This window comes from Motacilla alba, chromosome 5, assembly GCF_015832195.1.
Source record: "Motacilla alba alba isolate MOTALB_02 chromosome 5, Motacilla_alba_V1.0_pri, whole genome shotgun sequence".
NCBI lineage: Eukaryota > Metazoa > Chordata > Aves > Passeriformes > Motacillidae > Motacilla > Motacilla alba.
In genome coordinates, this window is record NC_052020.1 from 62,331,512 (window position 1) to 62,357,258 (window position 25,747).

The window sequence follows — 25,747 nt, forward strand, 5'->3', positions numbered from 1 at the left end:
GACATAATATATATAGATTATACATAATGTACATATAACTAATGTCTGTAATATATGATAAAATATAATTAACATAGTGGTAATGCAATAATACTTTTAATTTATTCAATACATTATAGATACTAATTCTCATTATTTATGGTACAAATACAGTTTAAAAAGCCATAAGCCCTTTTAAGAGGCTCGTTTTGGTTTTGGGGCCTTACACACTCCAGGTCCCTTTGTTGGACATGTTTGAAGCATATGTCATAGCATCAGGGGAGGCTGAAGTGGGCAGGGCTTGGACAGAGAAAAAGCTGTGAAAGAGGTGATGAATGAAAGTGAAAAGTGAAAGGGAAAGGGAAAAGTGAAAGTGAAATATCCCTTGCCTGAAAAACAGTTCTTTGGGCAGAGATCTCTCTTTGGAAGGGGCTGCATATCACACTCCATGTTTGTCTGCTCTGGGATGACCAGGAGAAGGATCAGGTACCGGACCAAAAAGGACACACCCGGCCTTCCCAAAGCACCAGTGGTGCTCTCTGCGCCTGCCAGCACAAAGCTATCAAGAAATCAGGCTGGAGCATTCAGAACCATCCTACAAAACGTTCATGCAAAGCTGCAGGAGAGCATCAGCTGCACGACAGCAACAGCAGCACTGCTCACAGCAGGATGGTGAGCAGCCACCCTGGGATGTCAAGGGTAAATTTAGGCAGTGTTTGAGATGTGTGTTTGGAGCAGTTTGAATAAAATGGAATCTATTTTACAGGAAAAACAAGGCAACCATAATATCTCTTAATAGAAAGATACTCTCAAAAGCAGCAGAAAGAAAAACTTCACAAAGCTTCAAGAGCCTTATCAAAATGTGAGTGGTGGCATGTTGAAGCACCACAAAACTCAATATGAAAACCCTTTTAATCTTTCTCCCTGTTTCCATGAAGAAAAGAAACACTGTTTGTCTAATAGTTTCTAAGCTTATACACTTATGGTCTCACCTGCATTAGAGAAGAATGTTTTTTAAAATAGCATCTCCTTTTGTGAAATGCACCAAAATTGATCAGGGCAATTGGTAAGTTCTCAGCCGTTGTTTTGTATTTATTATGTACATAAAACATTATAAGCCTAATTTTATACAGGAAGACTTTCTCTGCTTTCTCTCAAAGAAATACCTTGATCGAGGAAACAAGATGTTGTTGAAAAACGTTAGTAATTTGAAATAATTGGTTTTTAAGAGCAACAACCTAATTGCCATACACTCTTTAATGTATTTAGAAATTCTCATGTTCTGGTGATAGATAAGAAGTTATACAAGCTCTCTAAAATGCATTTCAATTTTAATTTCAAAAAGCAGTTTATACAACTGAAGTGTACACTTTATATTTATCTATCACTGAAAGATGAAAAAGCAATCCCTTTTATCCCACCCAGTTCAACAAAATAATGTGTAAACTCTGCTTTCCCCTATTTTTTGAAACCGATTTGACCTCTTTAGTGATTTCTTTTGGGGGAACAAAAAAAGAGAGGAAGACAAATCAGCTTAAAGCAATGCAGTAAATGCAGGCAAATCAACTGCAAAAAAGCAAGAAAATTATCCATATATGCAAATGAAAAATACAAAATGAAGGTAGATTTCTAACGAAAAATTGCTTGGTCTTGTAATATTATAGTAATTCAATACAGTTTGTACTATTTAGAGTTTGACACATGCTTTTGCAACTATGTACTTTGAGCCACAATGTTTATATTCATTTTACTCAAGGTAGTCTCATTTAAACTGTAAAATCCCTCACTGCCTTTACAATAATGTTAGAACAGGGTGCCCCAAGTTGGATTTGCTGCCATACAGAACGTGGTAGCTTACTGCATACATCAGAAAGGTGTCTGTACCTGACTCAGCAGGACCCTGGATCAGCACATCTCTCATGTGCAGAAGGCTCTTCCATATTTGCTGCAATACTTTTTGTCAGGCTGCTTGGACAAAGTGGGAAGTGTGGGGGAAGAGACTGGAGAAGCTGCCATTTCAACTCCCAACCCACAGGGATAGAACTGGATGTTAAACCCTCTGTGATGACCGGTTCACAGGTATTTCTGGGCACTCAGAGGGAGCTCTGCTGTATCAGACACTTGCAGATACTGGGACCCCTTTGTAGTGTACAGAGGGAATCACACATCACATCAAAGGGCCCCTGAGCAAAAGTATTGAACCAGGTGGCAAGAATTTGCATGGTGAGTTGGAGAGGATTCACTAAGCTGGACAGAATGTTTAAGAGGGAAGCCAGCTGCAAGCTGTAGTGGATATTGCCTTAAATAGTGCCAAGATAATTTAGGATTTTATCAAACAACTCAGAAGAGGGTTTTGCAGTATGGAATTATTGACAAGGCTGGCAATTCTTACAAGTCTGAGACAGACAGACGAATACAGCATGGGTCAAGGAGGGATGGAGTTGCAAACAATATCCTTCCCTTTCCAGAACTACCAAAATGTAAGCACTTGGTATCTAGCCCATATTTCTTTCAGAGAGGTTATAGATTTTTCATAATGCATTGTAATATTTCTTTTTAAATGCTGTGGATTTTCAGAGAGGAAATAGGACTTAGGACTCAAGAGACTTGACTGTGTCTCATCAGCTGGATATGCATTGAAAGATCTGTTGATCAGTCCCTAGGAAATTCATGAAAACTGCATGAAAGTTTCATGAAGCAAAATCCAATTTCCACAGTTTAACAGTAAGCAGTTAATACAAAGGTTGTTACAGAAGTAACACAGTGCTTACAAATACACTTTTACTTTTGATCTATACTGAGTCCCTGACAGAATTTAAAAATAAGCAGAAAATCTAAATTATTGCTGCTTATATTGACTTAGAATGCACTGTGTAAAAATCACAATAGAATTTTAAAATCTCAGGGGAAAACTTACTCTTGCTAATCTCCCATTTAATTAAACTGATCCTTTAGGCTGCAGTTGGATCTAGCAGTCAAAAGCCGATTAGCCATGGTTTAAACACTGCAGGGTGCTCAGGAGGACACTATGTAGCCCTGTAGCTCTCTCAGCCCTATCTTATAGTAAGATGTGTGAAAAAAAGTGAAGCTGACAACAGAACCCTGAACAGCCTTCTGTTTCTCTTCTCCAGAGAACAAGCATCCACCATGAGGATAAGCAGATTTGGGGGGAGCTATGCCATAAGGGAAAGGCAGTGGCTCAAGGTGATCAAACTATGGATCTTTCCTTTGATTCCTTGCTGGAGTTAAATAACTTTCAACAGAAATTTACAAATCCTATCAGGAAAAGTCTACATACATTTGATTCTCAGCTAATAAAGGCTGCTGCAGATGGTGTCTTACCATCTTTTTTAGCTTAAGTGAAAAGTAGACCTACTATAAAGGTAAAAGGACTTTATCTCTTTGTAAGAAACAAGCTAAATTATTTTTAAATCTTTCTTTCAAACTATCAGCTATTAGAAAACTTCACCACAGAACAAGAAATCTCAGATGCAAAAGAGAATTATGCAATGCCGAAGCACAAGTCCTTTAATACAATTTCTTTGATTTAATTCAGTTTAATAATAGTCCTCTTGGGAATGAGAATATGGACATTTTCTTGATGATTAAGTAATCCTACCAGGGAGCTGAGGTTGTCAAAAACTATTTTTGTTTGGCCAGCTGGTCACAGCAGGACCACACTTGCTGTCCCTAAGGCCTTGCCTTATCTTCAGCTTGCATTTCCAGTACAATGGTACTTCTTTCTCTCCATACTACAGGAATGAAAGGTTTTGATACTTGTGCATGACTTGTTTTGATACTTGTGCATCCTATGTTTAGGATCTACTTTTCTTAGTTGAATAATTATTAGCTTCAAATGTATTTTACTACTTCTTAGAAACCCATTCCTATCACCACCAATATGAAAGCATCTGTAACATTTTGTCTCAAAGCTTCATCCCATGTATCTCAGGCAGGGACTTAAGTTATGTCTTATCAGAAATTTAGAAAGCATGGGAATATATGCCTTTCCTAGGTACTTTCATACCTTTCAGCAATTTGTAGCACAGGGACTTCCTGAGACAGTTTTGGCTAAATAACTCGGTAAAATTAAATCCTCCAGACTGACAAAGTTGGTTGCTGTTATAACAGCCCTTATTTGTAAAATCTCCATCCAAAGATACCTCACAGGGCACCCCATTACCACCCAGATATGAATATGTTGGTGGATTTACTGCATATTGGGAAAAGCTGGACCATGTCTCCTCCAGAAGCCATCACACTCCTCCACCACGCCCTGTCCCACCTCAGTCATAGCAATGGTAGAAGCAGACTCCTTCCCTTCAAACACCTGAGCTCCTGCAGAGCAAAAGGAAATCACAGACACTAGTTCAGGACACTGAGTAGGTCTTATCTGAACCCTGGTCAGACAAATAATTTCTATTTGTCCCTTTTCATTGTGTAGCAGTTGTATAGATATGCCTTTAGAAACGCAGACTACAACACAACTAATATTTTTATCCCTCTCTAAAGCCTTGATATGCACATAAAAAGACAAGAGCAGATGCTGCACTCAGACCGACATTATGCTTACTTGATCAATCAGGATGCAATATTTTTTGGAATAAACCTAATTCTTTTTTTTGAGGATCTTAGAAGGAGGTGGCTCTTCTTCCTAGTTCTGGTGAAATCAACTCACTACCTCCTTGTTTCAACTGCTGCTTTACAGTGTAGTCAGAACTATCTCCTTAAATACAAAGAAAATGTTGGTTCCTTTTGTAGAGACAGGGCTATAATACAAGCAGGGAACATCATTGCAGTTATTTCTAGATATGTTCCATAGAAGGAACTTCCTGTCCTGTTTTCAAGGGTATAACATTTTCTGAATGAACAGAAATATTTACATCATGACCTGTCCTAGGAGTTTTAAAATGTAGGTAAATGATGCAGGTATGAAAGGTGCAGTATCTACCACACAGCACTGAGCTGTGCTCTGCATCAGATTGCTGTCATTCCTGGCCTATTCCTGGTGGTTCCTGGCCTGTTCCTGGTGGTTCCTGGCCTATCAGAGCAGAAATATAACTGGCACAGTTTGTGGTATGTTCCTTCAGTGCCTGGTCTTTGGTAGCAAGGACAGAGCAGCATGCAATCATATTTCTCAGACTAATGTTTATGATTTCTTTTAATATTTTTACCATTGCAAATAAAAGCAAAACAAGGATTAATATGTGTGCATTTTCTGACTTAGCCAGGCATTAATAACAAGGGTCTGTCAACAGACCGTGGTTTTGAAGCACTGCTCTATTCTTGTGCATCCATGTCAGCTGCTCTGATCCATACAGGAGAACTGGAACAGCTGACTCACATGGGAAGACTCAGAGGAATGGAGGGTCACCCCAATTTGCCATTAGCATGAAAACTTTCTTTTATTTGAGTTGAATCCTGTCTGCAGGGCTGGATCTTCCTGGAAAAAGAAAACAGCTTGACAATACAAATCACTGATTGCTGGTACACAAATAGTTTTTGCTTGCACAACAAAGATAATAAAACATCTGAGAAATAGAACAAATAAATGTAACAAATATCTGGCAAGCACTGGAACCTCAGGTCTTCAGTTAAAAAGTTTTATGCTTTTAGCAAACAAGTGACTAGAAGGGTGAAAAAAACATGAAGCAAACCCCTCTGTCTCTTGCAGGGCAGATGGTAGACTGGGGAACAGCTGGCTTCAGTTTTTCCATCTAATTGAATTCTGGTCTGCCTAGTGCTACTCATTTGTGCTCAAACTAATGTTTCTCTCCCCTCTTCACTATGCAGCTGCATGTTGGCATTGTGTGTCTGTAGCAACCACTAGAGTTATTTCACACTGTTTGTCTGGAATGAAATGAGTGGTGACCACCTGCAGCTGCTCTGGAGATTGAGGATTCCTCCTCCTTCTATCCCTTTCCCTTGTCTTCTCACAGAGGACTTCGAACCTGCCCGAGGTCTCCAGGGCATGGCTTGCTGAGGTCTCCTGCACCTGCCATGACTGGGGTGGTTTGCCATTTCTAAGGAACACAAAAGATGCTATTCTTAACAAGCAGTGGTTTAAAACAAAATAATTTTGTTATGCAGTAACAGAGGGAATCAATGTCAGTCATTTTCTACCTTACTGAGGCAATTTTAGAAGAATTGAAAATATTAAAGTCACAAAGTCTTTCATGAAAATTCTTTCTTCCTTACATTTCCTAAGCAATACTTTCACAATATTCAGTTGCATTTTTGGTCCTAACACAGAATCAAGAGATAGATATGGCCACCTGTTATTCATACCAAGGCACACACTAGACTCTCTAGAGTCCTCTATCCACATAATCTTTGACAGTGTGCTGCCACTCCCATCCCAATAGAACCAAAAGTTTACTTCTCCTCAATTATTTTTCCATTTTATCTTTTATCTCCATTTACCTCTACATTATTTTACAAATTCTTTTTAACTAACTCTGCCACTAATCTTAGTTTTTATTCTGGTTTTGATCAAGGAAAAAAAACAAAAAAGGAAAACAAACACACAGATAAAAGCAACAATCTTCTTAAGATATAAGCCTGTAAAAGAAAGGTTAGAAAATACAAGGTCATGATAGCTGGTTAGAATGCTTATCACTAAGGGAAGTATTTTTCCTCTGAAGAAGGTACAAGTAACTTACTGATAATGTCATATTACTAACAATCTATTTTAAAAAAAGTTACTCCAGTATGCAAACAGAATTATTCCAGTCAATATCAGGATAAGATTTAAACAAGAATCCTTTCAATAATTTCATTCTTTTCCATTCTCATGTCAAGAGTTTTCAGCATCTTATGAATAAATTAAATGGACTAACTGAAGATTTTTAATCAATGTGTTGATTACCTCTATTAGAAAGGATAATTGCGCATTGTACTTACAGGTGAGGGCACGGGTAACTGGAAACAGTCATTCCTCCAGGGAAGCACTAGAATAAGAAATGCACAGCTCCATGGCACTGAGAAGATCCCTGCTCAAAGGTGCAGATGTAGACTGGATCTGTTCCAGATTGCAGAAGGCACCTGAACAAAACCAAAAAAAAAAAAAAAAAAAAAAAAAAAAAAAAAAAAAAAAAAAAAAAAAAAAATCCTGTGGTAATTGGAGAATTGCTCTCATTCATTGCTAAAAACCTCCACCACACTGTCCAGCCCTGCACACAGTCACTGGCTACAGCATCCATTTGTTCTATGCTGCCAGCAACACAACATCTGCATCAAGAGGACCACTACAGTCCATTGCACCTGTGCAGATGCTCATGGCACCCCTCAGTGCTTCTGGGCTGTGGAAAGCACCTTCCAGACTCTCAGGTCTCTGCCTGTGGCTCATCTGGTGCTGCTTCTCCAACAGCAGCAGAGAAACTGCTGTGGCAAGCCCCTTGGGCTGTGCCAGCCTTCCTGCACGTTCCACATGTTCCCCGGAGGCTGCGGGAGCGCAGGGAGGTACAGCCATCCCTGGCTCAGCAACCGGGCAAACCAGCTTCCCTCTGCCTTGCCTGTGTAGATCAGTGCACACAGATCAGTGTGCACAGAAAGCACTCAGTAACCAAACAAGACCTGTCAGACATCCAGCACAGCTGAGTTCCCTCAGACCTTGCACCTCCCGTTACACGCCCACGGCTTTGCTAAGGGTCATACAAAACACCACGCAAACACTCCTGACTCCTTGGAGAAACAGCACAACCGTGTGATTCAAATCAAGTTGCACTTCAAATCAAGGCACAGCATGAGAATAATATAAATGATGTCCAGGTTTTGTTCTTCATCAAATGTAGTTCATTCAGTTGGTTAGAACAAGGTCCTGATAATGCCAAGGTCATGAGCTCAGTCCATGGGCAATTCACTTAAGAGTTGGACTTCAATAATCCTTGTTGGTCCATTCCAACTAAAAATATTCCATGAATACATGAATCAGGTTCTTAAGCTTTTCCTGTTTATGGAAAGAATATTTATCAGCAAAGTTAAGCAAGCTTTTTTTGGCAAATGATACTCACCTACAGAGGTAAGCTTGAAGGAAATAAAACAAGAGGCATTGTAGATGGCCTAGCTTTATTATCAGTAAAATTGATGATGCCTTGCACATCTTGAAATAGGATTTTTTGAAAATTTTCAACTCACTTTAGCAGGTCCTTTTTCCCTCATTTCCTTCTTTCACTCATTGTTCCATCCTAAAACTTCTCCTAAAGCTTGTGCAAAAGAGTGCGAAGACCTTTTAGACACTCATTTTTTATTAGCTAATCAAATAACCTGGAGCACAATATTTTCACTCATATGTGAGAATTCCAAGCTGTTTTTAGTAAACGAATAGCCAAATTATTATTAGCTTAAAAACATTTTTAATCTGTAACATTAAACTCAAGTAATGTTTTTATTGTAGCTATGTTGGTATTTTACCGGGAGTTCTTCTCAGCAGTATAAGTCTTGAAGAGGTTGCCTCTAGAGGTTGACATCGTTGACATCTTTGACATCTTTTGACATCTTTGAAGTCTGCAGCAGAGTTTAGTGTGAGCCGGCTCAAGAATACTCAAATTTAATTTAATTTTATTTCTTTTTAAGTCTGACTTTAAAATGCAACTTTTTAAGTTACTTTTTTTTTAAGCACCTTCACTTCTTATTTCAATTTTCTGCTTCTATTCTAAAACTTTCACACTTACAAGCCCTCTCAAGACACCACATTGATTCACTTTGGAGCAACAGTTTTCCTGGGAACTGAAGTTCACTGGTCTGTATTTCCATAGCTCTGTATTTCAGCAATTTAGAGTGGCAGCAAAGTTAACTATGGAGATGAGTCAGAATAAAAACACATTGAGTTTCATGTCAGTCCATTCTTAAACTCACTTTCACAGTTATTATTCCTAAACAAACAAACAAAAAACTCAGAGAGAAAGACATCCTACCTTGAATACTTTCAGTATTCAAGGAAAGAAGGAAAGAGAGACAAATAAGGCAAAGCATCCTGTGCATCTCCATAAACAAAGTAAAATAAGAATCTGTCTGGTTTTCTGAACAGCAGAATATTTAGGGGAAGGAAAAAAAATATTCCGGAGAGAGGAAAGAAAAGGTTCTAGTAGACCTTTCTGGTTTCAGCTAAAAAGAAACATGCTGTTCTGAAACGCCACTGTGGATGTTACTTGCCCAGTTGCCTGGATAAGGATAAACAGTTGCAAATGGGTACTGTTAAACTTGTCATGACTGAACTGCAGCCTCAGAGCCAGCCATGTTTTGGGGACCCATAGCACTTACCAGAAACATTTTATAGTCCTTAAATAAATGCTTGATGAAAGCAGCACATGCTGTTCTACGAGACACTGAGCATGTTCTTAACTTCCCCTTCCCATTCCACAAGGGAATTCAGCTGAAGTTGTCCCTCAGTTTGGAGCAAGGCACTCCTCACATCTGTCTGTGTTCATTCCTTTCAACTCCAATTTTGCTGAGACAGTCCCAGAGGTTCTCTGACAATGACACCTAGCCGAAGCCTGTGCTAGGCTGGACAGACAGCAGCAGCACATGCAGAGCTGTGCAGGGCTGTGCGCATGGTCCCAAACATTCAGAAAAGGAAAGGTGAAGGTTTCCTTCACAATGGGTCCTCTCAGGCAACAAGGCCACTATTCCTTCTGGACTGGCTGCACACAGGGCATCAAGACAGCCAGGCCCTCCAGGAACAATGATAGTCTTGGTGCTCGGGGAATATGCCCCTAACCCTGGTAAGGACCAGGGAAGTCAGAAAGCTTTGCTCTGATCCTCAATCCTTTTGATCAATCTGTATTTTATTAACAATGAATTCTTTATGCCATCCATGGGGAAAAAGAAAACAAAATTCAGTTTTGTGGAGTGTTTGTTTTCAAAAAGAGGGATGGGAGTTTTTTTCATTTTTTCTTTAAATCAGTCAGTAGTAACTTCAACATGGGCTCTTTGTGCACACCAGTCCCCTCTCGGTGCACAGCCAGAGAACTTGGGGCCGTGTCCGCAGCTGGTGTGTACCTGAGGATAGAAAGCATGGAAGTCAAGTGTGACAACACACAACAGACAGATCCAACTGTGGCACAGCAGCTGCCAGTTCTGGGGGCCAGTGCAAAACTGCCACTACATAGTGACAGTGCTGGTGACAGTAGTGATGGCTTCAGGCACAGTGACCACATTGGCCCTTATGGCACAGGCCAGTTCTCTAGGAGAAAACCATATTGACTGCCCACTGCCAATTGTCACTTAATAGCAAGAGCCACATTAACCTTCTCCAGGTGTTGGTGATGTGACATCAGGTGAGTGTAAACCGTGCCAGTTTCCACTGTCACCTAGGTCATCCTCTCAAAGCAAGGACAAGCAGCTGGGACAACAGGAGGGGTGATACCATTGCAGGACTTACAAGCTGGCCCCAGAACAAAAACAGCTTTGGCAGGTACCTATTTCCAGTAAGAATAAACTTATCAAACTCTGCCGTGTGCTTTTCTCTGATGTTCATGACTACTGCTGTGAATAGGACTGCTGCATTTCTTCGCCAATGTTCAGGAATAGTTAACTTTAGCACTCAGTATTCAAACGTAAATGTAATCAGTAGCCTTTAAGCAGAGTGCCTTCTATTGTTCTATTTACATGTTTCCTGTGCCGTACTCAAGCAAAAAAGAGCTCATTAATGACTGAAATAAACCATCAACAGGAATACTAAATAGTAAGAACCAAACTCATCACACAGACACTAGAATTTGTTCTTGCAAATTGTTTGTATAATATCTAAATAGATATATTTGTTTGCTTATTAATAGCCAGAAAACTGACAAAAATGTTAAGCAACTATTTATTCACTATAAAATATGTACAGTACATTGCTTCCAGGCAAATCCCTAAATGGGAATGACATAGTTTAGAAGCACCATTGATATCTTCTGCAGTTACAACCAGAGAGAAAATTTTCTTTAGAAATAGCAGCCTGCACTTGTCAGAATGTATATCTATCATGAACCAAACAAACCAAAACAAAATACACAGCAGTGCAAACTCTGAGAAAGATTTAATTTTCACATTGATGAGTGATTCCATTTCCCATTAATCTAAGTGGTGTGCTTGGCCTCTAGTAAATGCATCCTTCCATCTTCCTGTAGAGAAGCTGCGTTTACACTTAAGGACTGACTACATGAAAGATGACCCAATTATTAGACATGAAACAAGCTCTCCTGACAGGGGTGGGAAGCAAAGCAGCACCACTCCTCTATTAGATGCCTGAGAGTGCTTTCTGTTATGTTACAGCTGCATTTGATGGGCAGTATTCACTTTAAGTGACTGAGAGTGCAAACATGACTCAGATGAAACAAGAAGGACTGACATTGACAAAGGCAGATCAAGTATGCTGCACAGGCAAAACCAGCAGGAGGGCACCAAATTTCCCAGGATTATCTCTATGTTGGCATGCATTTGCCTTTCTGGATCAGATACCAAAACACACTGAGCATCTGTGACATCCTTCTTGTACACAGTAGGGACAGCTTTCAGAAATCTGTTTTCTCATGTACTTTCCTGTCTGCAAGATGCAGAAACTCCATTAGCTGCTGTCATATGAGAAAGAGACCAGCTCACATTCCAAACAATTGTTCACTTTCTGATAATAGGAATGGTTCATGGTGCCAAATTTTTCCACACTCCATTTGGCCATGATGCAGCTGTATAGCCACCACAAGAAGTCTGAATATTCAAACAAATCAGACTGATCTTCTCAGCCTCACTGTCCAGCAAGAACAGAAAATACAGCAAAATAAGAAACAGCTGAATCACTGGGAGACTTCCAACACAACATGTTTTAAAGAGAATACTAAAAGTTTGGGAAGCATCAACAGCCCAATTTCAGACTTCATTAAAGAATGAGTCAGGGACAGACCTGCTGCCTCCAAGTAAAACTTCCAAGTTTTGCAAGCAGTGTCAAAAACATTATCAAACATGAATTTATAGATATTAAGACCCTTTACTCTTGAGTCCACTAAAACAACAACAATCACATTTTTAGTTTAGTAAGAATAGCTATATTGACTAGCAAATCAGGAAAGAATAGGAAACTGTCAGTCACATCCTTTGGTCCATACTTATTTAGCAATTTTCTGTCCATTAGCAGAGGGGGAAAAGAAAAAAAAATAGTGTGGCTAACAGTTGTTTATACTCCTTAGTAAATATTACATAAAATAAACTAGTTGGAATAAGTTTATCATTAGTACCCTCAACCAGTGCACTAAGGAAAGTGTTATTTTTATGGATATTTATGCATTTTTAGAGCAGTAGATAAAAAAAAAAAAAACCACAAAAGCAAAACAACAAACTGGGAGGAATAGCGGATTTGTCTTTACAAACAAGCTGTGGGTCTGCTAGTAGGTAAACTAGCACTGGGAGAGAAAAGAAATAATGGGAAGGATTCCACTGAATGATTAATGGAAAAAGATATTGCCTTTACAAATAAACTTCAGGTTTGCTGATAAATGAAATTAAACATTGAAAGATGAAAGAAACAATGGGGAAGAAAAAAACCCTGCATTCCATAAAAATTAAAAGGGAGGGTTGTACCTGAGAGGGAGATCTTTGGTATCAGGTGTATCAGGAAGTCTGTACCTCTCAAGTACCTCAGCCAATGGGGAAAGAGAGAAGGGAAATGCGGCCGGGAAATTAGGATAAAAAGGAGGCTGCGTCCTCAAAAAATTTGAGAGACCCCAGGGGAATGCCCATGGCCTCTCCGTTTATTCGAATAAAGTAAAAGGACTCCTCTGCCTCCTTTTTGGATATAAACCTCTGATGTTTGTGGATTAATTTTCCTAACAAAACCAACATCAAACGTCTTGCCTCAGGCCGGTGAAGCGGCCCGCGGGGCGCGCTGCCCTCAGCCGGAGCTGCCCCAGGCGGGAAGCGGGAAAGGCGCGGGCACGCGGCGCTCCAGGGACCGCTGGCGCGCCCTGCCGGCACAACGCGGCACTGCAGCCCAGGCAGCGCGCATGCGCTGACCAGAACGAGGCCCGTTGTCACGGAGTTGTTAATTAAGGCTGGAACGGAAACTCCGGTGAGTGAGCGGATTCCCCCCCTCCCGGGATTCATCCGGAGTTAGAAACGGACACGTCATTAAAATTAATTATTCCTACTCCCCCGCCACTTACTCTTCTCATTAGTCAGCAACATTCCCTGCATGGGACAGAAAGGAGAAGGATGCTCAGGTTAGGGTTGAAATGGGCTTCCTTTCTCTTTTTAGGCCAAACTAAGGAAGCACATCCAGAACCAGACTAAGGTACGGCGTAACCAAGGCCGAGTACAGGAGAAGAACCCCTGCCCTGGTGCTGCTGGCCGCACTGTTCCTGACAGGCCGGGATGCCGTTGGCCTTGGCCACCACGCGCTGCTGGCTCATGTCCAGCCTGCTGTCCGTCTGTTCCCTCAGGTCTCTTTCTGCCTGGCTGCTGCCCAGCCACTCTGCCCGCAGCTTTTAGTGCTGCACGGAGCTTTTGTGGCCGAACTGCAGGATCCAACACTCGGTCTTGTTAAAACTCCATATTGTTGGATTCGGCCCATCTACGCAGGTCTAGGTCCCTCTGCAGAGCCCTCCTACTTTCCACCAAGTCGATACTCCTCCCCCGCCAACTTGGTGTCATCTGCAGATTTGCTGGTGCTTGACTCAATCCCCTCATCCAAATAATTGATAAGGTATTAAACAGGGCTGGGCCCAGCACTGATTCCCAGGGGACAGCACTAGTACCTGACCACCAACAGGATGCAACACCATGCTCTGGGCCCCGCCGTCCAGCCTGAACTGTATTCTGTGTGCACTGAACACCTTCACTGGGGATTAGAGCTTCTCTGTGTACTTCTTTGAATATGCTTTGCAGTCAGATACTATCACCGACAATCCTTGAACCTTAACCTGTCACTGTTTTATATTAAGTCTTGTTCCATAAACTGTTGACATGAGTCCTTCACAAACAGCAGCAAACTGGCAGTGGGTGACATAAATGAAGTGGGAAGATCTGCTGTGGCGTCTCCCTTATGCTGTATGCGTGTCCCTGAATAAGTCAGTTGAGCCATCCTTTGATCCAGCAGGACTGCTCAGTGGGGTGTACCGCTAACGGGGTGCTGACAGACTGCTCGGGCACAAGGGTTTCAGCTTTCCTGGAGTGCTGACAGGCAAATTAAATATTAAGGCTCCAGTACATCTGCTCCCACTAAGGGTGGAGGAAATCTCTCCTTTTCACATGACAGATGTTTTGTCTAAATGTTGTGGGTTGGCCCAGGCCCGATGCCAGGCACCCACGAAAGCCACTCATTCACTCCTCTCTGCAGCTGGACAGAGGAGAGAAAATATAACAAAGGGTTCATGAGTCAAGGACCGGGAGAGAGTGCTCATCAAACAACATCATGGGCAAAACAGGCTCAAATTAGAGATATTAATTGAATGTATTGCTAACAAAATCAGAGCAGGATAAGATGTAAAATAAAACCTTAAAAACACTTTCCCCCTGTCCCTCCCTCCTTCTCAGCTCTACCTCCTACCTCAACAGTTCAGGGCAACAGGGAATGGGGGTTATGGTCATTATATCATCCATTGTTTCTCCCATGACAGACGGTTCTCCTCAAACTTCTCCAGTGTGAGTCCATCTCATGAGTAACAGATCTCTGAACTGCTGCAGCCTGGGTCATTCTTACACAGGGTGCAGACCTTCAAGGACAGGCTGCTCCAGCATGGGCTCCTCCACGGGCTGCAGGCAGATCTCTCCATCCCCATGAACCTCCAAAGGCTGGAGGGGCACAGCTGCTTTACCAGGGTCCTCACCATGAGCTATAGAGGAATATCAGCTCCAGTGCCTGGAGTGCCTCTTCCCTCTCCTTTTCCACTCTGCCTCGGTGACTGCAGAGTTGTTCCTCTCACATATTCTCACCTGCTCTTCTCTGGTCCCAGTTACAACTGTGCAATAAACTTTTTTGTTTCTTCTGAAATATGTTATCACTGAGGTGTTATACCATTTCTAACTGCTCCAGCCTTGACCAGCAGCACATCCTCTCTTTGAAGCCACCAGGGACTGGCTCTGCCAAACACAGTGGAAGCTTCCAAAAGGTCCCTGCAGAAGCCACTGCTGTAGCCTCCCCACCCCCCACCCGCCGCCCTCGCCGCTACTACCCAGCCTTGTCCATGTGAGCCCAACACAGAAAGATACAAGATTTTAAAATGCAAATATAACTCTTGTATATATATAAATTACCCAATAAAGGACTTCAAAATGTAACAAAATATTATATATGAAGGAATTAAAAAGAGCTAATACCTTTCTTAGCTCTTGCACACAAAGTCTAAGTAGATACTAGCAGTAATCTAAGCAGAGCTTTTAGATAAGAAGATATTAAAGTCGAACTAGAAAAGTCTCAAGTGATACCAAAGTGTCAAAATACACAAGCCTAAACACTCTAAATATGTGGTTTGTGTGTTAACAGAAGTTAAACTGATGTGTCAATAGATCTGTAGGTATAAACAGATATTCTGTATATTAAGTGCAAATAGACATAGGCTAAATAGTTGAGTGTAAATATATTAAAGTGTATGAGAGGAAATAACAAAACAGTTTGGGGTAAAGGTTTTGTTTCTCCTTCCATGAATCCCAGCAGATTTGTCTTTCTCAGAAGCCCAAAACTGCGACATTTCTTTCAGAAACTGCATGGATTGTTGCAGCCAGAAACAAAGACCCCCTACACACACGTTTTAATGGGCAAAAACAAAATCAAAATCAAAAACTACTAATTATCATGAAGTGGAAAAGCACTGGAAACTCCTAAAATCAAGGGTTTTGAAAAGGCAACCTCCTTTGCCCTAGTTTTCACTTTTCAAAAATTTTTCTAAATTATAGAAAAGAAAAAAAAACCCACACCGCCAAACACGTCAGTCTGGGGTGGAACTTGGGCAGTTTAGGGGCACAGCTGCGGCTGACCCCGAGCTGGGTCAGTTACCGGGAGTGAATCAGTCACCCCGGCCACATGGGCTGCTCCAGCTGATTATGAACATTTGCTGTGACGTAACCTTCCAATTAGAATTCCAGGAACAGTCCTTCGCAGATTAATAATGAGCTATCACTACGTACAGAACCCAAGAGGAGAGAGGTTTTTAAACTTCCTTCAGGTCTGGCTTCTTCTGCTTGGTAGGAACAAGGCAGAGAAGAGGGCAAAATTTTTGACATGCATTTTAATTTCTAGGGAAGGATGTTAGTAGTCAAGGTAAGAGGGCAAGGTGAGCAGTGATGGGAGTGAGCAGATGGAAGCAATTGGTATTGCTCAGGTCTCAATTTCTGGTACAGCTCTTAGCTGCCATTCTTATTTGTGTGCTTTAGGTGGTCCACTGGTATTACGCCGAGACCCCCTCAGCAACTGGCCAACAGACCCGGTTCGTCGCTCTCATGGGAATTGTTACTGGGGAGTGAATTTGTGTTCGAGTGATTGGGTTTTGGGTTTTAGGTTTTGGTTTTGGTTTTTTTTGTGGTTTTTTTTGTTTTGTTTTGTTTTGTTTTGTTTTTTGTTTTTTTAATGTATTATTGTTATGTTGGGTCTTAGTGGGGTTTATTGTTTTAAATTGTAGTTTTGATATTTTGAAGTAACTTCTTTCTGGTTTTGTGGATTTTTGTTTGGGGTGGGGTTTTTTTGGTTGTTTTCTGGGGGGGGTTTTGGGGTTTTTTTTTTTGTAACAAAATATTATACAAGTATTTCTTTGTAATGTATTTACTAATTTTAATTTTTTTTGTTGAAGTGTAATTTGGGTAAGAATATAGAAATTATATTGTAAGAGTTTATGTTATGTATAGGAATTTCTTGGTTTACAAGTTAAAGTTTGTGAGGGAAAAGGTTAGTTGTTAGTAGGTATACTAACAAGGCATGTAGAAAATGGATTTTTAGGATTGGTGACCAATAAACACAGCGTTTAGGCTGTGTGGTTTTAGTCAGTGTTGCTTATACATTTTGTTTCAGTTGTAGAACTATTTATCTTGGGGTTTTTTGGTGTGTTTTAAATAAGGTTTGACACAGTGAGTAGGAATATCATTTGATTTCTTTTTTTGGAAACAGAAGTATAATATTTTCTTCAGGTAATGCAATTTACGGGACTACTTTATTGACTACTTACCAAGTCTTGTACTTGAGTAGGTTTTTGAAACTCAGATTTTGAAATCAAAGAAGAAAAATGAGAAAACGAAGGAGGCAGAGAAGTTTTCTTCTTATAGGATAAAAAGGGTTTAACATAGAAACTGTTTTGTCTAAGTTTCCGTGGCGGGTTCCGTGGGACGCCCGGGCGGCGCACGGCCCCGGCAGCAGCAGAGCAGCGAGCTGAGCGCGCCGAACGTGGGGCGGCGCCGGCCTCAGGGAGCCGAGCCGAGCCGAGCCGAGCCGAGCCGAGCCGAGCCGAGCCGAGCCGAGCCGAGCCGAACGGAGCGGTTCCGGGTTCAACCGAGCCGAGCCGAGCGGAGCGAGCGGCTCCGGGTTCGGCCGAAGGGAGCCGAGCTGCGCCGAAGAGGTGAACGCAGCCGAATGCAGTCGACAGTAGCCGAGCTCTGCCGAGCGCAGCATCCCGGGCAGGGCGGGGCGGGCTCGGGGTGGAGCCGGGGCTCTGTGAGGCTTGCCCTCCTGTCCCTCTCTCTACCCCTCCTTCCTCCTCCCCGTGTTCCCCTTCTTTCTCTCTCTTTTCCCTATTTCCCTCTCTCCCCAAAGCCGACCCCTTTCCTTCCCTTCTCTGGACTGCCCTCCCGTCCCCGCCTCTACCCTTCCTTCCTCGTCCCCGTATTTCTCTTCTTTATCCCCAAGACCCTGTCCTCGTCTCACTCCCAATCCCGACCCCCTGCCCCCGTCACTCCTTCCTGTCCTGTCCCTACCCCACTGCTCCGTTCTGTTCCCCCTCTCTCCCTCCTCTGTCCACCGTCCCTCTTCCCCCCTCCCGGCCTTTCCCTTCCCCTCCCGCTTTCCTCCACAGCCCGACCTCCCTCCCTACCCTTTCTCATCCCCTGCTCTCCCTCCTCTCTTCCCGTGCCCCCTTTCCTTCTTTCCCCCGCAGCCGCGGGGCTCGGGGTGCCGGAGAATAAAGCCCAGAGGGCCGGAGCCCGGCGCCCCTCGGCCCCTGCAGAGTCCCCGCACGGATCCCCCATGCCGGTGACACACCGCCCGGCACTGCCGGACCTGCGGCTTTCCCGGCATCGCGCTGAGAGCGGCCCCGCTCTGTGCCGTGCCGTGCCGTGCCGTGCCGTGCCGTGCCGTGCCGTGCCGTGCCGTGCCGCCGCGTCCCCGCCGTCTCTGTCGTTCCCTCCTTCTGCCCCTCGCCTGTGACAGCGAGGCTGGGGAGGAACTTCAACCCTTCTGGGGGCTGCCCCCCCTTTCTTGTTGCAGCGGAGTCCCTTTCTGGGGGGATGTACACGTGGAAAGGGCTTGAAGGAAGCGCCGCGCTGCTGTCCAGGGCAGTTGCCTTCTTGGGGGGTCAGGAAAAGGGAGTGAAGTCTCGGGGCTCTGATGTCGTTTGGGGCACCCCATGGTCCCGAGGAGAGGGAGCCGCGCTGCGGTGGAGGAGCAGGCGGGTGGCGGATGAGGGGGGTCATGCTGGGTGCCGTCCCCCAGAGGCACCCAAAGCTGCCGCAGGATTCACAGGGAGGGTGTGTGTAGAATACCAAAACCTGTCAAGCTTTTCGTTTTTAAAGGTATTGGTAAAGAACAGGAATTTTTCTCTATATTTCTTTGGGAAGAAAGCCAGAGCAGCCCCAGGTATGATCTGTGAGGATGAGGAGGGGGAGGCTATTTTAGGGGGAGGGTTTGCCTCAGCTCCCTTTTGCATGGAGCTGCTGAGTAGAGGCGTTTATGGGGGGCTGCTAGGGCTGTCACTTGGAAGGACGATGACAGCTTGTCACAGGGGGGGAACACCTGGATACGCGCTTGGATGCGTGGAGCATTGCTTAAAGGAGGTGCCGAGGGACAAAGCTTTGTGCCGGGAAGCAGCAGCCGAACAGGTCAGTCCTTGTGTATTTGTAGCGGGGACCTTTCTCCTTGCCCTTTTCAATTTCATCTTGCTAAACCCTCCCAGGAAAAAAAAGAAAAAAAAAAAAAAAAAAAGGGTTATGAGGAAAAAAGAAATTAAAAAGAGGTAAGCAGCTCCTCTTCCATTCTTGTCTGTGTTTGAATGGGGTGGGATCCCCCTTCACTCGTGGTTATAAGGGTACTGATTGAAGGAAAACCTGCCTTTTCCAAGGTGTTAGGGGTATCTCAGGGGTGACAGGAAATCCCAGTGTCCTATTTTAAATGGAAGGGGAAAAAAACTCTTGTCATATTATGGGTTTGATTTGAGGGCAGCCCCACCATTTTCATCATCTTAAGGTTTAAATTGAGAGGGCCGCCCTATTGTCCCTCCTTTTAAAGGGTTTGAATTGAGGTCAAAATAACCCTTTTACCGTAATTTGAGGAAAATCCCTTTTCTGGTATTGTAGCGGATGAAATTGAAGCGGTGAAGGCATTTATTTGCCCTTGTTGAAATGAGGTGAGCACCTCTGTTGAGTTAGTTTCGGGGGTTCAACTGCAGGAGCCTCCAGCTCTCGCAGCGTTTGCAGGGTTGAAGTCGGGCTGTGCCGCTGCATTCCAGGGCGCTTCTCCTGCCGGTGTCCCGGCCCCAAACGTTCCCGCGCGGGAGCCCGGCTGGCACCGCCCGGGGAGCTGCTGAGGCGGAGGGAAATTTGGGGCGGCCGGGCTGCCGCGGGACTGCCCGGGCCGCGCCGGTGCGAGCCGTGCGGAGCCGTGCGGAGCCGAGGGGGGCTTTGCCGGGCCGGCGGGCGGGAGAGGCGGCGCGGGCGCTGCGCTGGTCCCGGCCGGTGCCGGTCGCTCTGTCCGCTCCGGGCGCGGGGCTCGGGCGCCGCCGGGGCTCCCTGGGCCCGGTGCCGGCCCCGCCGGGCAGGGGGGAGCAGCCGGGGCTCTCCCGGCGCGGCGCCGCCCCTGCGCGCCCGAGGAGCCGCCGGAGGAGCCGCCGGAGGAGCCGCTTTCCTGCCGGGAGCCGCGCTCCGTCCGGCGCCGGGAGCGCGGGGAGCGATTTTGGAAAGGTCTTTGATGTCCTGCTTTTGACGCGGCTTTTAGGAATTTATTGTATCGTTTTGATTTGTTTGCAGCTGGTGGATGGTACGGGATGCGCTGCACTTCTCGAATGTTATGGTTCTCGGGTCAGGTGTTGATGAGTAGGTTGTTTTGAATTCAGTTTTGTGGTCGGATTTTTTTTTTTTCCCCCATGGCTATTCCGTTTTCTAGGGTTTACCGTGGGTTTTATGGGTCGTAGCATGAAGTAGAAGTTAGGTTTTGGATTCTGTGGTGGTGCCTTTTGTTAGCTTGAGTATGCAGCGTTTGTTTCGGTGGGTTCGAGGTAGTGTCGTGTAGTTACTTGGTGAGGGGTTTTTAATCTTTATAGTCGCATTCTTGTTTCTTATCTTACAGGGCTTTTATTTCTTTGGATTGTTTGATCGAAGCGTATGTTTGATCGTTACGGATCATTTGGGAGTTATTGTTTATGACTACATTTATATTTAGGCTTCTTGTTTATTTCTAGGTGCTATTTTTTTATTTTGATAGTTTGAGGCATTTTGGGGTTTATTGTGTTATAAATACTATTTTTGTTTTTAAGTTTATTTGGTTTTGATTTTTTTTTTATCCGTTGATGTATTTGGTTGCACTATATTAGGTTGTTGTGGTTTTTTTTTGGAATATGGGTATTTATATGGTGAATCTTTTTAGGTGTGTTTTTATTTGGGTAGTTATTTTCTTAGTTTTTAGTGGTTGAGATTTTTTTTCATGTCGTTAATTACTTAGTGGTTTTGTAGTTATTGTTCTAGAGCATTGGTTGTTCTTTGAGTTAGTGTAGAGGTAGAGTTTTGATTATTTTTTTAGTCACGTTCAGGGTCAGTGGTATGGTTTGGAGTTTAGTAAGTTGGTTTGATTTTTTTTTTTTTAGTAGTTTTGGGGACTTGCTGTGTTTGTTTCTATAAGGGTTGGTTTTTACTTGTGTTCCATTTTTGTGATATGATGAGAATTGTTAGTGAAAAGAGAATAGTGTGGCGTTTTTATGCTGGCAGTTGGTTGGCTGGTGGAGCTCTTTTGATGTTTTTGGAGGATATTCCTGGGAATTTGATGCTTTTTTTGGTCATTTTATTTAGGAATTGGGTTTTAGATCTATATCTATATCTATAATTAAACAAAAGAAATATATATAGAAATGGGAATGAAAAACTTAAATTTTAAATATAGACTTAAATTTTAAGTCTATATTAAGTTTTAAGTCTAATTAAGTTTTTAAATTAAAACTTAAATTTTAAATATAAAATTTTAAATCTTAAAAATAAAACATGTAACATAAATCATATATTACAATAAGGTATTATATTGTTTAATATAGAGTATTTTATATGTTTATAGAAATAAATATAAATATAGATTACAAATATAAAAAACCCATACAAAATATAAATATAGAAATGTTATACAAATACATGCAGACTTATATAAAAATATTCAGAAATATAAAATAATATAAATGGATACAATGCATAATACAAGTAATATTTTATATATCCTATTATAGTCTATTATTGGAATATATATAAAATATATATTTTGCACATCAGTACATTATCATATAATATATAACAAATTAGAAATAAATATATCAAAGTATTTTCAAATGGTTTATATAAAGAGGGGGTTATGTTTCTTCTTGGCAATAGACAGGGTTTTTGCTTAAGAGATTATAAATACAAATAATATAAAGGTAGAACTCTAAGTATAGAAATTTATAATAAACACATAAAGATTTATGTAAAAATTAAATATATAAGAAAAAAAGTTGTAGCAGTAGTTGTGATATATAGTATAATCATTTATCTATATTATTAGATTATGATATACATTATATATAATTAAAAGAATAGTACATCAATAGAGACTCTAAATAGATATGTGAATATACCTATGCAAAGTATTAATATAAAAATATTTCAATATAGTTTAAAAGAATGCTTTTTCTGGTCTTTATTTGGTTAGAGATGGGGTTATTATTTTTAAAAGTATTTTTAAAATATAAATAGAAATATAGAAATATACAATCAATAAAAATAGATATTTTTAAAACTACAAAATATAAATATATGTAAGTAATAGGAATAGATGTAATATAGAATATGAATTATATAACACCTCAGTGTCTGCTATAAATATGCGTTTGAATCTAAATAGGAAAAAGATAAATTTTAAATATATTTTACTTTGGTTTTAAAAAAAGGGAGCTTTTTTGGTTGTTGTTGGGTTCGAGGCAGTTTTTCTGGCGTTTATTCTGGAGGGTTTTTTTGCCGGGGGCGGCTCCCGTTGCGGTGGCAGCTGCCGGTTTTTGCCGCCTTCCCCGGCGGCAGCGCCGCGGCGTGGGGTGGGGCGGGCGGCGGTGCTGCCGCCCTGTGGGCAGAGCGCGGTAGTGCAGGCGAGCGGCGCTCGGCGGCCGAGCGGCGCTCGGCGGGCACGCCTGTGTGCGGCGGCGGGCGGCAGGGCGGGCGCGGCGTGTCGCGGACGGGCTTGACCTTCTCAAGATGGCGGCAGAAAGGGCGGGACACTGCAGCTTGGCCAATGATTGCCGAGCGCGGCCGGAGAGCCGAGTGCAGCCGAGTGCTGCCGAGTGCAGCCGAGTGCAGCCGAGTGCAGCCGAGTGCAGCCCGAGAGCCGGCGGGAGCCCCGGGTGGCCGCGCGCAGCCGAGTTTCCCCTCAAAGCCGATCGTCCCCGACTTTCGCCGAACCGAGCCCGCTTCAGCCCAGGAGCCGAAACGAGACCGGTTCAGACCAAAAGCCGAAATGAAACGACTTCACGCCGAGAGCCGACCCAGGTGGGAGCCGCGAGCACCATGAGGGGCCGGCCGGCTCCTGCCGGGCAGGGCGCAGTGGCCGGGGCTCTCCCGGCGCGGCGCCGCCCCTGCGCGCCCGAGGAGCCGCCGGAGGAGCCGCCGGAGGAGCCGCTTTCCTGCCGGGAGCCGCGCTCCGTCCGGCGCCGGGAGCGCGGGGAGCGATTTTGGAAAGGTCTTTGATGTCCTGCTTTTGACGCGGCTTTTAGGAATTTATTGTATCGTTTTGTTTTGTTTGCAGCTGGTGGATGTGCTGCACTTCTTGAATGTTATGGTTCTCGGCTCAGGTGTTGATGAGTAGGTTGTTTTGAATTCAGTTTTGTGGTCGGATTTTTTTTTTTTTTTTTTTTTTAATTCCCCTTCCCCCCCCCCCCTTCCCCCCCCGCTAGACGTTTTCTAGGGTTTACCGTGGGTTTTATGGGTCGTAGCATGAAGTAGAAGTCAGGTTTTGGATTCTGTGGTGGTGCCTTTTGTTAGCTTGAGTATGCAGCGTTTGTTTCGGTGGGTTCGAGGTAGTGTCGTGCAGTTACTTAGGGGTTTTTAATCTTTATAGTCGCATTCTTGTTTCTTATCTTACAGGGCTTTTATTTCTTTGGATTGTTTGATCGGAGCATATGTTTGATTGTTACGGATCCTTTGGGAGATAGTGTTTCTGGTTACGTTTCTTTTTTGCCTTCACGTTTCTTACTAGGTGGTATTTTTATTTTGGTAGTTTGAGGCCTTTTGGGGTTTATTGTGTTAGGAATATTTTTTTTTGCTTGTTGCTAATTTAAGTTTATGTGTGCTATTTAAAAGCCAGCTCCACTTGAGCTGTGGGGAACTAGGAGCATATCTGTTCTGATCTTCCTCTCACCTTTCTTCCCACAGCTGTTTCTGTACTCCTGACTTCCCGTCACGCCAGGGACACGTGGCTTGGAGCACAGCAGCCGGATTCCTCACTTAGCCGTGTCAGCTTGGTGCAGGTTACGAATTACAGGGTGACTTGGAAACCCAGAAACAAAGGGAAGAAGCTGGTATGTCTCTTAGCAGGGGAAAAAAAAAAAAAACACCAAAAAAACCCCAAAAAACCAAAAAAAAAAAAAACAAACAAACAAAAAAACCAAAAAAAACAAACAAACAAACAAAAAAAAAACAAAAACCAAACCAAAAAAAACCCCTACATCAGGGCAATAATTCAGGGGACTAACACTTCATCTTTAACTTTCTTCTGTGCTCAGTCCTCATCGCCGGGAGCCGTGAAAGCCCCCTGAGCTGTAGGTCTCATACAGACCTACCTCGTTTGGTCCAAAAAATCAGTATTTTATTACTGTGTGCACACTCAGGGGGAAGATTTTATCCCATATCCCTCAGAGGGACATTAAACCTCCAGTTTCCCTTTTCTTGAACAGTTTGAGAGAGGATATTACTTATGTAATTTTTACTGCAGGCATTTGATCTTTTTGAAGACCGTTTGTGCGTGTGCGTGCCCCTAATAGCTGTCCCCTCTCTAACACAGGATGGGGAAGAAAGGCTGCAGAGCTTCCTGCAACGGGCTGCGAGCGCAAAGAGCGAGGAGGCAGCGGAAGACCGGACTCAGGAATCGGAACGGTTTTCTTGGGTTTAAGAAGCTCGAATGGCGCTTCAAGACATTTATATCAGACCTGGTTTAATTTCATTACCCTTTTTTTTTACATCCACAAAAAAACCCCAACCCTCCCCCCCCCCACCTCCAGGATCCATCGCTGCTGCTGCCGTGCGTGACGAGAAGCCGTCTTCCCTCTGCCCGGAGCAGCTGAGAGATGGAGCAGCACCCCAAAGGACTTTCTGCTCAGTGATTATAGCTGAGTTTTAGTGGGAATTCTCTGAGCAATCTGGTGGATTGTGCTTGAACGTGGCCGTGAGGGTAGCTGAGCACGGCAGTCCGGATCTGCGAGCCGCGGTGCCGGAGCTCTTTGAAAGGTCGTGGGGGATGCATTCATTCCATTGAATCCCGGCCCTGTGCTGTGCCCAGGCCCTTTGTACAAAGAGGGTACGGGGAGAAACCAGAACTGCACGTTGCTTGCGATACGTATGGAGTTTTGAAAGCTTTAGTTCTAGCTAATAAAAGAAGTTAGTTTGAAAAAAAGCCAAATAATTTATTTTTTTTTCCTTCAACGTGATACTCTTTGGTGGTGTACGGTGTGTTGTCTTCTTTTTTGGTGTTGTTAACTCTGTGTCATTTGTTTTTTGAGTGAAGATAACTCTGTGGATGGCTTGGTTTGTATTTGAGGCAGAATTAATTTCAACAGGTTTCTTTAATAGACTTCTGAGATGTATTGCTGGGATTTTGGCTTTGTTTATCGTAGGTATAAACACAGAGATTTGGTAGGGGCAGCTCGGCTGCTGGAGTTTTGGGTGTTTAAGTGATTGGATGGCTTTTGTTACCTGCAGTTTTTAATTTTTGAAAGGTTTTTTTACGTAGTGGCTTAAGGTGGTTTTTAGAATTAATTGTCTTGCTTCATGTTGTGTGCAGCCGGTGTTGGGGGGGGGGGGGGGGGGGGGGGTTTAGTTTTCTTTTTGGGGACAGGAGCATTTATATGGTGGGTGTTTATAGGCAGTATATATTTTTTTAAAATTTTAGCAGTGATATTTTTTGACATTTTAATAGCTTAGAATTTTTTTTATGATTTTCATTAGTTTTTTTTTAAATTTAAAATTATTTCTACAGATTATTGTTCATTACTTGTGAGTTAGCATAAAGGTAGAGCTTCGGGGGTCTTTTTAGTAATGTTTAGGGTCAGTTGTACAGTCTGGAGTTTAGGGAGCTGGTTTGATTTATTTTGTACAGGTTTTTGTTTTTCTTAGCAGTTCTTTCCTTTTGGATGTGTATTGGAGTTTTTTGGGTTTCTGAGGAATT

At 43.1% G+C, this 25,747-nt stretch overlaps 1 protein-coding gene and 1 long non-coding RNA gene across 4 annotated transcripts; one reads left to right on the top strand and one right to left on the bottom strand.

Annotated features, from left to right (window-relative positions):
• Positions 1-721: 721 nt before the first annotated feature.
• Positions 722-17,608, bottom strand: LOC119702189. The gene is made up of 3 exons (XR_005257277.1): positions 17,109-17,608; positions 6,883-7,023; positions 722-5,422 (listed from the first exon to the last, which is right to left on the bottom strand). It is a non-coding gene; the product is annotated as an uncharacterized LOC119702189 (long non-coding RNA).
• Positions 17,609-22,521: 4,913 nt separating this feature from the next.
• LOC119702132 lies at positions 22,522-24,982 on the top strand. 3 transcript variants are annotated; one of them, XR_005257259.1, is made up of 4 exons: positions 22,541-22,857; positions 23,114-23,169; positions 23,740-23,885; positions 24,368-24,982. XR_005257259.1 is itself a non-coding variant. In XM_038139663.1 (3 exons), exons 1-3 carry the CDS (start codon positions 22,567-22,569, stop codon positions 24,473-24,475), a joined length of 735 nt encoding a protein of 244 aa, XP_037995591.1. In that variant the 5' UTR covers positions 22,522-22,566; the 3' UTR covers positions 24,476-24,982. The 3 variants fall into 3 exon arrangements, 1 of the variants encoding a protein (XP_037995591.1); XM_038139663.1 differs by lacking the exon at positions 23,114-23,169 and having other exon boundaries at positions 22,522-23,047; XR_005257258.1 differs by lacking the exon at positions 23,114-23,169 and having other exon boundaries at positions 22,562-22,857.
• Positions 24,983-25,747: the final 765 nt, after the last annotated feature.

Bases quoted from the DNA above. Each gene is read 5' to 3' on its own strand.
- LOC119702132 (XM_038139663.1), top strand. From the start codon at position 22,567: ATGGCGGCAGAAAGGGCGGGACACTGCAGCTTGGCCAATGATTGCCGA. The intron at 23,048-23,739 runs GTCTTTGATGTC...TTCTTCCCACAG, and splicing joins CGGGGAGCGATTTTGGAAAG to CTGTTTCTGTACTCCTGACT. The intron at 23,886-24,367 runs GTATGTCTCTTA...TCTCTAACACAG, and splicing joins GAAACAAAGGGAAGAAGCTG to GATGGGGAAGAAAGGCTGCA.